Consider the following 12,569-nt stretch of genomic DNA (forward strand, 5'->3'; position numbering starts at 1 on the left):
GCATAAAGATCATATTCTAACTCCCTTTTTCCTCCTAAATTTTTAATTCATTCTTCTCTAATTCGACAGGATACTATAAAATGGTGCAAACTGAAAAATTGCACAATGCAAAGTAAAGAGGGATAGCAATTAAAGAGAAGAAAATGAGAGGGGCGAGAAACTTGTCATTAGCACTTCAGTTTTTATTATTAAAGTATAAAGGTGACCTTTAACCTGAATTTATCATCAGCAACCACGTTCGACTCCGACCGCAGCGGTCGCGTTTCGATCGAGAAATGCAAAGGCATCCTTGTGCTGTGCGATCTCAATGCACATTAAAGACCACCTCCTCTATCAAAACGCAGCTTTCAGTGGTCGGGTTCGAACCCGGGTACTGCGCAGCACAAGAATGCTGAATTGGGCGAGTTGGTGCATTTGCATTTTAGGAAACGTACCGCAAAGAAGACGACAAAATGAGGGATACACACACGAGCGCTTACTCACAACTGATCTTTTATTAGAAATGCTCAGAATATATAGGGTACAAAAATATTATCAAAGAAATGAAATAAAGAAGGTGAATTTACCAAAATTGACAAAAATGTGGAAAAAAGCAAGTCTGCAAAGATACACAAAACACGTGCAAAATCTACTTGACCACTGATTCAAGGTATGTAATCTCTACTTTTGTTAAGTTAATGGATGCTTCGATAACACACTTATCCCCTCCTTTCGCGATATGATATGCTTCTATAATTTCTCTTGTACGTTGATTGCGCGATGTGCCAAGCACAATAGTTTTATCGAAAATGGGGTGGCTATTACATTTCGAGCAATGTTTAGCGCAGCAGTAGTCGCAACTGTCAGTGGTCGGGTTCGAATCCGAGTACTCCGCAGTAGTAGTCGCTTCTTAATCACTGCGCTACCACGGCTTTTTTTTTTTTATTATTATTGCAGCATACAGAAACATTCTAAAAACAATCACACTTTGGCTGCTGTTACATTACTAAAAGCGCTTGAGATTAGCCAACTCGTATTACACAGAACACCATGATGGTGGCTGTTTTTGATCTGGGGCTGTACTGCGCTACCACGGCGGGGTTGTTTCGACAGAGGCGAAACGGAGAAGCTTCCGTGTGCTGTGCAATGTCAGTGCATGTTAAATATCCCCAGGTGATGCATTAAAGTCGCCACCTATCAAGAAGGTCAAGTCTCGATACAATCTTGAAGTGCATGAGCGGTTTTAAAAGCCTGTACTCTGTAGGGGGATTATATAAATTGATAATGAACAAATGGCGAGATGAGTAATCAGAATTCAGTGTAAATGCCGTGAGGTGACGTTCAAGACGGGAGCGGACGTTGATGACTTCAAATCGGAGATCCCGACGAATATAAGTACTCACTAATGGGACATGGTAGCCCGAAATACCTTTAAGAGCACGCGATTCCTGAATGATAATGATGTGGGGCTGCGAGGGTGAAGACAGGAGCCATTGTATAAAGAGGATTTGATTGGTACTGAGGTTTTTACTATTCCCTATAAAATGTGCATGTTATTGTTCGATGCCATATTTGAGCTATGTAAGCGCCCTTCTCAGGGAAAAAGAGGGGGGGGGGGGGGGGGAAGAGGTAGCAACAGATGCTTCAGTGGATGTAGATTGACGGGGCCGTTTGAGAGAATTAGTTCGGAATTCCATGCGTTCGCCACCCTGCAGGAGATTACTAAGGAGGGTATACATAAGTTCGAATGCTTGGCGAATAGCGGAAATTTCTTCTGCAAGATGCCAGATTATCGGGTGATTCCGATTTTTTATGTGGCGCATATAATTTTCAGATGTGACAATTGTGGAATCGGGAGATGTGTGGGAGAAAGGTTTGGGAGGGGATATGAGAAGTGGAGGGCTTGGCTTACCCGGTGGTGGGAGCGTAGCTGGCTTAAGAAGCGGACGTGGGGCAGCTGGCTGTTCCTTCTCGATGCCAAAATTGGGCGGTGAGAGGGGGGGGGGGGGGGGGAGGGAGGGAGTCGTCGCGGCTTGGAGGGGGATGGAGTTGTTTATTCATTTTGCCAGGGTGACCAGACGATGTTTGTCTCGCAGTCGATAGTCTCTTTGTAGTAAGATGCCGGGAATTAGATGTCGCGAATATTGCAAAAGGTACTCCACTTTGTGCTGGTAATTTTACGTTAACGCGGACGGGTACAGCCAGGGACAGTGATTTCAATAATGGGATGGTCGCCGAGTAGTTTTTCATCTGCAACCTGCCAGGTGACATCTTGCAGTCTTCGGCCCAATGTGAGGTCTGGAATGGTGAATTGCTGGTGCCTGTAACCTTACCGAGTAATGGAGTTCGGGGTATTATAAACAGTTATTTGAGCTCCGCTTAGTGTGTCGTTGAATATGTGGCCAGGTTGGCAGGTGCGTGGGTAACCCCAGGTGGTCGAAAATTGTCCGCAGCCCTCCACTAGCTACTACTCAGCTTTTTCTCTCTTCTTCATCCTTTCGCTTACGACGCGGTGCAGATTCCCGCAGAAAAACGTGTCACATATGCCGCGTCTTTCCTTTCCTGTAAAACCAATTCACTTGTTAATAAAGATCCCCACCTGGTCGAAATTTCTCCATAGGCATCCACTACAGCACCGCTGTCTCTTCTTACACTCTTGCCTTCCTCCCTTCCTTTACAGCACAGTTCATGTATCCGCCCAGAAGTCAGGGGAGTCGCGTGATTTTTGTCGACATGGCACCCTCAACGCAGGGAAGTCCTTCGAAGACTCTGGTCTTCGATATAGTCGTCCTTGCAAGGAACTGTCCCGAGGCCGTCGTCGACACGGCGGCCTCAATAGTGCGTTTACTCGATGTTTACTGTGTCCATTATATGGGCGCCCAGTCCCAAGTAACAGTGGAGAGCACGGCTTCCGTGTCTCTAATCGTTGACGCCGGCTGCCTCGTATAAGTGCCTTTCATGTCATTTATTCGCCCAAATACTGAGAACTACCTTCGGAATATCTACGGCCACCAACCTGGCGGTTATTCATTTAACTTTTTTGTTTCAGTAAATGCAGAATGTCATGCATGCATGTTTACTGCCTTCCTGGAGCAGAGAATTCGCGATATGAAAAGAATGAGAAATGCGTAAAAGTAGGTGAGCGCGAAGCTTTTGTGTCACGTCCCACTCCACGTGACACAAAAGCGAGAGATTGGCTCACAACTTAAGCGGGCGGCGTGGCGCGGTCGGAGCCGCGGCTCAGTTGGCAGGAACTGCCAACTTCTCTCTCTCTCTCTCGTTTCACATGGGACGGTTATGTCAGAATCAGCCTGCTAGGACCCTGGCACTCACGTTACCCCTAAAGGCCACTAAGGCATGTTCATATGGTGGGTTGGTGAAAGTGAGGATTTATATGTGGGCTGAGGAAGAAGAAAAAGAGAAGAAGAAGAACGCTCGGTCACCCGCAGCTAACGCTTTCACTCAATATTTGGTTCAGCAGCGTTGAACCCTTGTAATTTTGTTTTTCAGGTCATCGCGTATCAAAAACAGCACTGATAGTTTTTGAAGAATTACTACGCAAAATTTGTCCACGGCATTCCAGTGTGTTCATCTCCAACATTCAAACTTTGGAGATGGAAACACTTGGAACATCGACCACGGTACGAGCCGTAATGGCGCCTTCTAGAGAGCAGCTATAGTAAATAACACTCGCTCTCCTCTCCTATTTCTTTCCAGTCGACAAATAGTATAAGGAGAGGTCTGGTACAACAGCACAAGACAATGTCCGCAAATTTGCTATCTGGGCAGTCAAGTAACAGGTGCTGAAATGCGGCATATGGGTCTGAGGGTTAGCCAGGTAGGTTCAGTTAGAGAGGAAACCTGGCTTATTACAAAATATCGTTTAGAATTTACCGAGAAGAACGCTGAAAACTTCTTTATTCAGTGCATGCCAGATGCTGAGGTGACTTGTGGTTGATCAGGCGGCGGAACTTCTGCCCCAGGTCTACCCCAGCCAAAAACATGTCTTCCATGTGTTCGAAGAAGAAATGTAGTTAAATTTATGCCCATATTTGTAGAATAACGCGGACGAGGTCTGGTTGGTTTCCGTTGAGGAGGCAACTACGCAAACAAGACGGGGCACAAGAGAACACAGAGCATGTGTCTGTCTTCTCTTCTGTCCTGTCTTTAAGCATTGTTTGCTTTTTATTTCGTCTTTTATGTACAACGTTTGCCAAAATTTGGCAAAGCTTGCTTCCACCTGCACATTCCGGCCCTTGTAGTGCTCCATGAACTCCTGAACTTTCAAAGGGGTGAGAATAAGAGTTTAACTCTCGCGTTCGATTGTCCAACAACGTAAAGCAGTCAAAACCTAGATTGATAAATAATGCAAAAAGAACCTGTAGACAGAATAAATAACATTGTATCACGCTGGACAGGTCAGCAACGTGGTGGCGGAACGGCTGTAGGAGGGAGTGATAGAAGGGATAGAAATACGGATATTGAAGTGGAGGACACAGCATGATTTCGACTATCTGTCCATATTTAATTTATAGTAACATCACGAAACACATGAGCATTTGTTTGTTTTAAGCTACATTAAAATAAGGTCGCAGCGGCAGGCATTCGAACCCGCGACCTCGAGCTATAAAAGAAACGCCGCAACTAGTGATGTAATATACGTAAATGTGAGAATAAGAAAGAAAAATTGGGTAAGAGATAAGACGCTTAGTGCATTTTTACCACTTTTCATGTTTCTTTCACTTTTTAACAGACTGGATCGGGCGATGTTTCTTCGGAATTGATATGCTAATGTTCTAATTGATCTACAACAGAACATGGGTGAAGAATTCATGACGAATAAAACTTACCAGCGGTTCTAATACCCGTGTGTTCAACGTAAAGCACGAAGGACGAGTGAGTGGTTGTAGCATTCTACACTACAAAATGAAAGTTTGTCAGCTGTTGCACCTTTCGAGATAACTTTGCCATTTTTTTTCGCCATTGCCCTTGGCGCCTAAATACCCTTTTCAGTTTTTTTGTTTGTTGGTTCATGATTGTTTCTATCGCAGCGCTCAAATTACTTCTACATATTCGGTGCGGATTTTAGATATGTCGATCTGTATCGCCTAGTACAACCATAGACTCTGATTTTCGCTCAAAATCTATTCGGAATACTGGAGAATCATTCAATACACAGCTAATGGTATTGCAGCTGTTTTATTGTTCTGTCAAAATCGGTTCCATGAAAATAGGAAACGCCAGTACAAATCCCTGCATTGCATAAGTTTCCTTGTTTTGTTACTTAACCAATATAATATAACCAAGACCAATATATTGGTTATATAACCAATATAACAGAAAAATAAAGAAAGTATCCTTTGTGAGGTATGCACGGTGTGCAGTAAAGGCGGCGTGATTTTTCTACTCCGGAAGGAAAAGAGGTAAGTACGTACGTCACTTCCTCGCACTTCTCATCGCGTCTTATTGCTACTGTTTGTTCTCAGAGCGAGTCAGAATCCCGTAGCCGACTTTGACACTGATTTTTAATGCACCATGTGAATCGTAGCAGTCTCAGCAGACTTCATGGTTGTCAAGACGTATTGGTACGACCATATGTTACAACATGACAATGTTAAGTAGTCGCGGCAGCATAATATACAAAAAAATACCACAGCCTTTACCAGTGTTGCAGCTTTGCCGTTATGTTCAATTGTGATAAAATAGCCTGTAAAAAGTATTTCGTGATCAGCTAACATGATGTTAGATATTAGGCGTTTTTCTTCTGTCATCATAAAAGATAAAAGAAGCAATCGTGTTGTTATTGTTATATCGTAGATTTATGCGTCCATACAGTTTGATTATGAGCTCCTAGTGCATAAAACAACTCTGCGGTTAGTTCCATGTAAAAACCAAGAGGAATTACCGAGGCCTCATGTGTTATTAGGGACAAAATTGGCAAGATATCCATTTTTTTAATATATATGCCACAATTGAAACGTGGAATTAAAGACAGTTTTATTCCAATTATAACCGAATTTAAACCGTTGTCACAACCTCTGCTGTCTAGAGAAGTGGCTAGCACTAGGGCATAACTATTGCTTACAGTCTTTGAAATGCATGATTTGCAGCATCCGTATTCTTAAACCGCAAATTTTCAGCTTCTGGAAGGAGCTTTTCGCTTATTCTGAAAGTTTAATTCAACCAAAAAAAAACATTTTTTTTTGCCCTTTTTTCATGAACTATCTTAATCCCCCCTCCCCCATCCACCCACACATGAAATATCTGGCCTCTGATGTGGCGAAATTCAGAAAACATAAAAACAGCTGTTCAGTTTGCTCTCGGCGATGGCATCGTGGAAGCCGCCAACAAGGCAATTATGCAGCAAGCACTCATCAGGCTGACAACAAGCTGTTTCACATGACTGTTTTCTCGAGGACTGTGAACGGCCCTAAACAAGCGTACCTGTAGACGTGGCAGTCAGATTTGATTCATCGCGCTAGAAAAACCACATGCCTAAAACATTGCGGTATTCCATACATAACTTTTTCCGGGGCCCCTGCTATGAACGAAATTAGATATTGTTTTGTAGAATTCAATTCACTAGTTAAACGGTGCCCTCAGCAAACCACTGCAATATTGTGGACAGCTGAGGAGAATATAAATTTTAAAATCACTCCAGACATCTCGCTCAAGAACGGTGCAACAATCGAGCCACCTGGTGACCCCACTGTGCTGCCTACTTCAGGGTTTCTAGGCTGTACAAAGCAAACATCAATCAATTATCAATGATTCTATAGCCTTACTATAAGCAGATAAAGTTTAGGAGTGTCTGAAGAATTCACCGCTGAACACGGTGACACCCCCCGTCGCCCTGTGAATGGTCACTGACTGACTGAAAATCCATGGTCAGCATGCTATTGACAAACACTACTTTCAACAGATTGCATGTTTTTAACAAAGACGAAGATGCAGGGTGAGACTAACTAACCAATTTACAAGAATTAATGATTTGTTTGGTTGCACTTTTTTCACCTCCTGTATATTTCTGTACTCTGCGTCGGCACTCCTTTGCAAACGTTTGGCCTGTACTCGGTCTCACAATATGTTTCAGCTGATAGAAGATAGGAAGCTACAGCAGAAGCCTCCGAAAAACAGGCTGAACTTTCAAAGCACTTTAACAAGTGAAGAACTCCTTCATGCGTGTCACTCCGGCGACTAAGATTTCCCGATGATGGAGGCAGCAACGTCTAAAGTTTTGACAATTCGACCTGAGATGTCTTGAAGTCAGCTGCAGCTGCCGCTCAAGTGCCAACATATTGTGAGAGAGAGTGCAGATGATTTCCTTTTACCTCCTCCTTCTCCGCCTACCCACGCTGGCGGAGCAAGGCGTCTGGTCGTACACTTCGTACGGAACATGTTCACACACGAGCCTCATGAAGTCTTTTTGGGCGTAGTACTCGACGTAGTTGTCTTTCATCCCGTCCATGATGATCAGCGGAACACGGGCGACGTACGACTGTAAACTCCAGGTCTGCTTTGCCACTTACACGATGTATTGGGTTCCATGCTGATTGACGCACTCCTGGACCTTGGTCCACTTCACGCTGGTGCCTTCCACACACTTGGGGCCGGCCAGATGCGGCTGTGAATTGCTGGACATGCAGGCCAGGATCTTGACGGCGGTAATCTGCTCCTGGGCGACGTGCAAGACACAAGTCTCCATCATGTTTCCAGTGCACTCGTTGTTTCCGTGCTGACAGGTGATGTGAGGATGCTCGGCGGAGACGTTGTCTATGCGAGCCTTACCGAAGGGTAGAATAGTCAGGTTCATAAAGTCTTTCATCTTTGTGTACGTCGGGTAGAGCTGACCATACATGAACCGTCGGCTGAAAGGACAGTGTGATTCGTAGATGACTTTGACTTCGACTTTCTTTATCGTCACCGAGATAACTTCGGGCGGAGCGGGGGCTGGTGTCGTGGTCGTTGTTGTCGTTGTTGTTGTCGTCAACTCTTGAATCGGTGTTATTTCCTTTGCTGGGATCACCTGGACCTGGGCTTTGTGGTAAGCCTTTCCTGCCTCATGTCCAGCCCCAAGGTCGTTGTCGTCGGTTTCGGAGTTCTCCCCGTTGCCAGGAACGGAAGCCCCATTAGCTCCTGTCACCATCTGGGTTGCAAAGCACAAGACGAGCAGAGCCGTCGCGCCGCGGCTCAAGGAGCCACCGGAGCGAGCACGCTTCATATTCCGAGCTGCCCGGTGGCCGCGTCGGCGAAGAACAACTATCACCTACAACACACGCGGACGCTTCCCTCGGGCACAATGAGACATCGATTGTGCAGCTGTCTCGAACGGCAGGAGAGCGCGTTCGCGTAGGAAATGACGTCACGCCCCGTCACTTCCTCCAGGTCACTACGCGGAGAACCGTTTTGCACTTAACAATGCTGGATTCAAGGAGCTCGAAAGAGCGAACAGCGAAGCGATGCTTAGCGGAGGAGGTGACATTTAGTAGGCATGCGCTCGGATTTAGCAAGAACGGCAACGGCAACAGACTCTAGCTCATTTCCAAGGGCGCTTTCTTGTTGCACTGAACTTTAACCTCTACGTCTCGCAGAAGGAACGCAGCTGTCTTCCGCATGTTTTTCAAGCACAGCGCCCATGCGTCATCATTTTCGCACTGCATGCGTCTTCGCCACTCCAGCAGCACTGGCTTTGGCGGTTCGACTTAAATTCCTAATCGCCTGACAGCATCTCTCGGTATTGTTACCGTTCTACTCAGGTACAGGCAGATCGCAAACAATGCGGTCGAAAATTGCTCTAGATCTTATTCGAACTCGGCATCCTAATTCTTTCCAAACACAATGCGGTGAAATGCATGAAAACACTGTGAAAAAGCGTAAAATGCTTTGACGAGGAATAGAGCTGTTTTAAATGAATTACTGTGAAGGTGTCACCAGGTCACATCAATATATTCGAATTTGCGGATGAATGTGCAACCTATTTATGCGGTATTGACATAAAGGCTAACGGGATTTTTCTAACACCTACGATTTGCAGCACACAACGGCCTTTTTTGAACATAAGTTATGTTATGCTGTAAGGTTGACACAATGCGACATTGTGAGATGACAAAATTCGTCAGTACCCTTTAAATAACTGCAGTCAATTTTACTCTCTGTCGCAATAGCTAGCATGCAGGCTTCTGTCAAAATTTTAAAGCATTTGTTTTTCTAGAATGCTCTAGCTACTCCGTTTAGTAACAAATACTCCGTATGGCAGAATTCTGGGAGGATATCTGTGTTCCAAGATATTCGTTTCCAAATTTGCAACTCAATCTACGTAATTGTGCACAGTAGTGTTAGCGATCGGCCCAAAATGTCGTCCAGCTGTTATTGCGCGTAGCGCTTCGTTCCTCGGTAGCCACAAATGAATCTGATAACGGTTCCTCTCTTTTCCTCTCGGGTAAATAAATCAAAGAAACACCAGACGCAATAACTGCATCACTGAAAAAAAATTTAAAAAAAAGCCTCGCGTCAGTTACGACGTCTTAATTGCATGCAAATATTTGACGGTTCAGCTGGAAATTTGGAACCAAATATTTCGCTGGCGGCAGAACGCTACCAAGCTGAGAAATCTATACATACACTACCCTATCTAATGTTTCCATTAAAAACTTTGGTTCTGGAGTTCAGCTAGACTATGGGTGGCAGAAGTTTCCATTTTAGTGTGTGTCCGCCTCCACACCAATCCTCATTAAAAATTAAGAATAATTTTCAACGCCCTGTATACGGGATGTCCTTAGCTTGAGCAAAACAGCTTGTTGAAAAAGCTTGTTGGACATTACTCTCGTAACAGCATAAATTGATACATCTACAAGGGCGACACACAAAAGCGTTGAACTTGATATTTGAAATCGCTCGTCAGTTACGTCATGCCATCGATCTGCGTCTGAGCCAAAGCCGAAAAAAGAAAGTAATTAAGAGAAACTTTGCCATAATCCAAGTAATGTAGAGAAGCACTGCATTCAACGTGATGAGCTGCCGTGTTCTTTTCTTTTTTTTTCACTGCATGTGGTATCGAATTTTTGCAGAACTTTTTGGGTACTGTGGTTCGATGATCTCAAAATAAGGCGGAAGTTCAGCGCTTTAAAGAGTCGTCCATGTCAAGCGTTCGTGTTACCTTCCACTGGCACGAAATTTTTTTTTTATATATTTTTCTGTTTGGCTGTTCATGACAACCCCTAACGAAAGCTGTTCACGACAGCTTGATATACATTTTTTTATCAACATACCTACGTGAATTGCAGCAAATGATAGCGGTCTCTTACCGTAAAAAAAAAAAAGCGCATCCAAGCCATATATATAATGCTTTGCAGATACAGCGGTATCTGCAAAGCAGATACGTAAGCAGATACAGCGGTATCTGCTTACGTTATCTAGTGTCTATATGAACAATTGCTGTTCAGAAATCAGCAGTCTGCAGAACAATAGACAAACCACAACCGCCATATGTTTCCATATCATAGCGAAAGGCGGTGACGTTTTAAACGACTCCATTTCAAGTTTAGCCCCCATCTGTTTGTTGACGGGAGCGTGTTTGGCTGGCAAGTAGGCATGCGACCATTTGAATGAGCTGTTTTATTTTGTCTCATTTTACTCTTACTTTGATGTATGTTTGTTTCCTCGCTTCTTTGTTCGTTTGTTTGCTTGTTTGTTTGTTATTTCGATAAATAATTCAGAATGGCGCTCGTTAAATGGCATATATAGACATTTTCTGTGACGATCGATATGCTCTTCCCAGTAAAGATAATCATTATGAAGACTGAAGAGTATATCGTCACATAAAGTGCTTCTTCGCCGAAAGGCACATTTAGCCATCTTGGAATAAGTGATGATGGTTAGTGTCATTTTCAAGTTATAGCTATGTACACCTATCGACAACGCTATGCCACTCCCACCTCCAGCTTATAATATTCATTAGCCAACACGTCAGAACAAGAATTTCCCATTACGACAAATAATGGCTATGGCGCCTCTCGGGACCATGGGTCCTTTCACATGCAGTTACAGGTTTTAAAAACTTCCACAAGGCCAAAACATTTGTACGAGGAGCAGTCAGCGCCTTTTATTTAATTTGCCTGCTTTCTAGCGCAAAGTTTAGTGCTGTTTAGTGCACTAAACATGGTACTTAGAAGGGTTATTTGAAAACATATGTTAGGTGTTTCACAAATATGTTTAAACAAGTTATGTTGGCCAGATAACATAAACACTGAACGCACTGTCCTGAATGTAATCAATTATTTTAGAAATATTAGGAAAAAAAGAAACTACATTGAATGAAATTCAATGAAGCGTGTATTCAGTCTGTATGTGCAGGGAGTTGGCATATGTTGTCGACATTAGATGTGCTTACGATGGAGGTGTACGACAACTTTGAAGGCAAGTTGTGCTCTCCCAAAAACGAACGAACAAAAATAAATCTCGAAAGAACACAGGGGTGACAACTGCAACACGTGGCATCTCTTGCATATCATCTCGTCAAGGCCAGCAAGGCCCTTCTAATGTAACCCCCTGGCAACGAGGCACCTTGTCTAAAAGCACTTCTCCAGCAGCGCCATCTCTCTGCAATCGAACTAGTCCCCCAAGCGCAGCTGGCTCCTTCCAAACTGCTCTTGCGAGTAGTTCCGCCCGAGATCACCTCCGCGCGCGCGGGTGATCTTGGAGGACATGAGTTCCTCAAATGTAGCGGAGCGCCCTTGCCTGACGACAGGTGGCGTCGGAGGAGTTACTCGAGTAAAACCCCTCAATAATTTGAAAGTAGCGACACTCTCCTCCACTCCGGCGTTTTCCTCCTCGAATATCCTCTCCCGCCGGCTGCGCGCGCTGCACACGGCGCGCTTTTTTGGGCAGCGCTCTCTCGCCGTCCGGGCAGTTGACTGGCACATGCGCGCGCTCTTAAGTTCGAGCTTTTTCCACACTCTGTGATTGAATAAAATCACGAGTAAGATATGCGACACGCGTGACTACCACGAGCCACATAAGTTAGCGTCTCGTACGCGCAATGAAAGTGCCAATTAAGAGCGCTTGCGGCACGAACAAAACCACTTACTGCATACATCTCACATTCCTTTTGACTTTTCCTTGCCGTCTGTCTCAACACGGCATAGTATATGAAGCTTAATATTTACAATATATTTGAACATTCCAGAATTTTTTCAGCATACCAATTGTTAGGTAAATTTAGATTCACCTCGAACTAATTTTCGCGGAAGCACAGTTTATGAAGTTGCTCGCGAGTGAAGTCTTAGTAGCGGGATGTCTGCTGGGACATTTGCTTTGATGGTCGTCCTAAGATTTTTCATTAAGGTTCAGTCTGAGTTTGGCACCGCGCAGTGCACATGCAACGGCTTAATCGTTTTTGTAGTTGAGAATTTTCGCGGCGGCTTGAAAACGAATATGAACTTTTTTTCTATTAAGCTTGAAACGCTTTTAGCCCCCGCCGTCGGCGACCTTGAGGTAATGTCGAGCCGAAATCGAGAGCCTAAGTTCCGCGCACCGATTTCCCGTCATCCAAGATCCCTCTCGACCACCGAAATTTGGATTCGACTTCACTG

At 44.4% G+C, this 12,569-nt stretch overlaps 1 protein-coding gene across 1 annotated transcript; it reads right to left on the reverse strand.

Moving 5' to 3' along the window:
* Positions 1–6,193: 6,193 nt before the first annotated feature.
* On the reverse strand, positions 6,194–8,427 carry LOC146181724 (gamma-interferon-inducible lysosomal thiol reductase-like). The gene has a single exon (XM_084576731.1). It carries the CDS (start codon positions 8,198–8,200, stop codon positions 7,505–7,507), a length of 696 nt encoding a protein of 231 aa, XP_084432857.1. The 5' UTR covers positions 8,201–8,427; the 3' UTR covers positions 6,194–7,504.
* Between the last annotated feature and the right edge of the window lie 4,142 nt (positions 8,428–12,569).

The sequence above is a fragment of the Amblyomma maculatum genome, chromosome 8, assembly GCF_055883805.1.
Source record: "Amblyomma maculatum isolate TAMU_Amacu chromosome 8, ASM5588380v1, whole genome shotgun sequence".
NCBI classification, from domain to species: domain Eukaryota; kingdom Metazoa; phylum Arthropoda; class Arachnida; order Ixodida; family Ixodidae; genus Amblyomma; species Amblyomma maculatum.

Excerpts from the sequence above, each read along its gene's own strand:
- LOC146181724 (XM_084576731.1), bottom strand. The coding sequence starts at position 8,200 with ATGAAGCGTGCTCGCTCCGGTGGCTCCTTGAGCCGCGGCGCGACGGCT.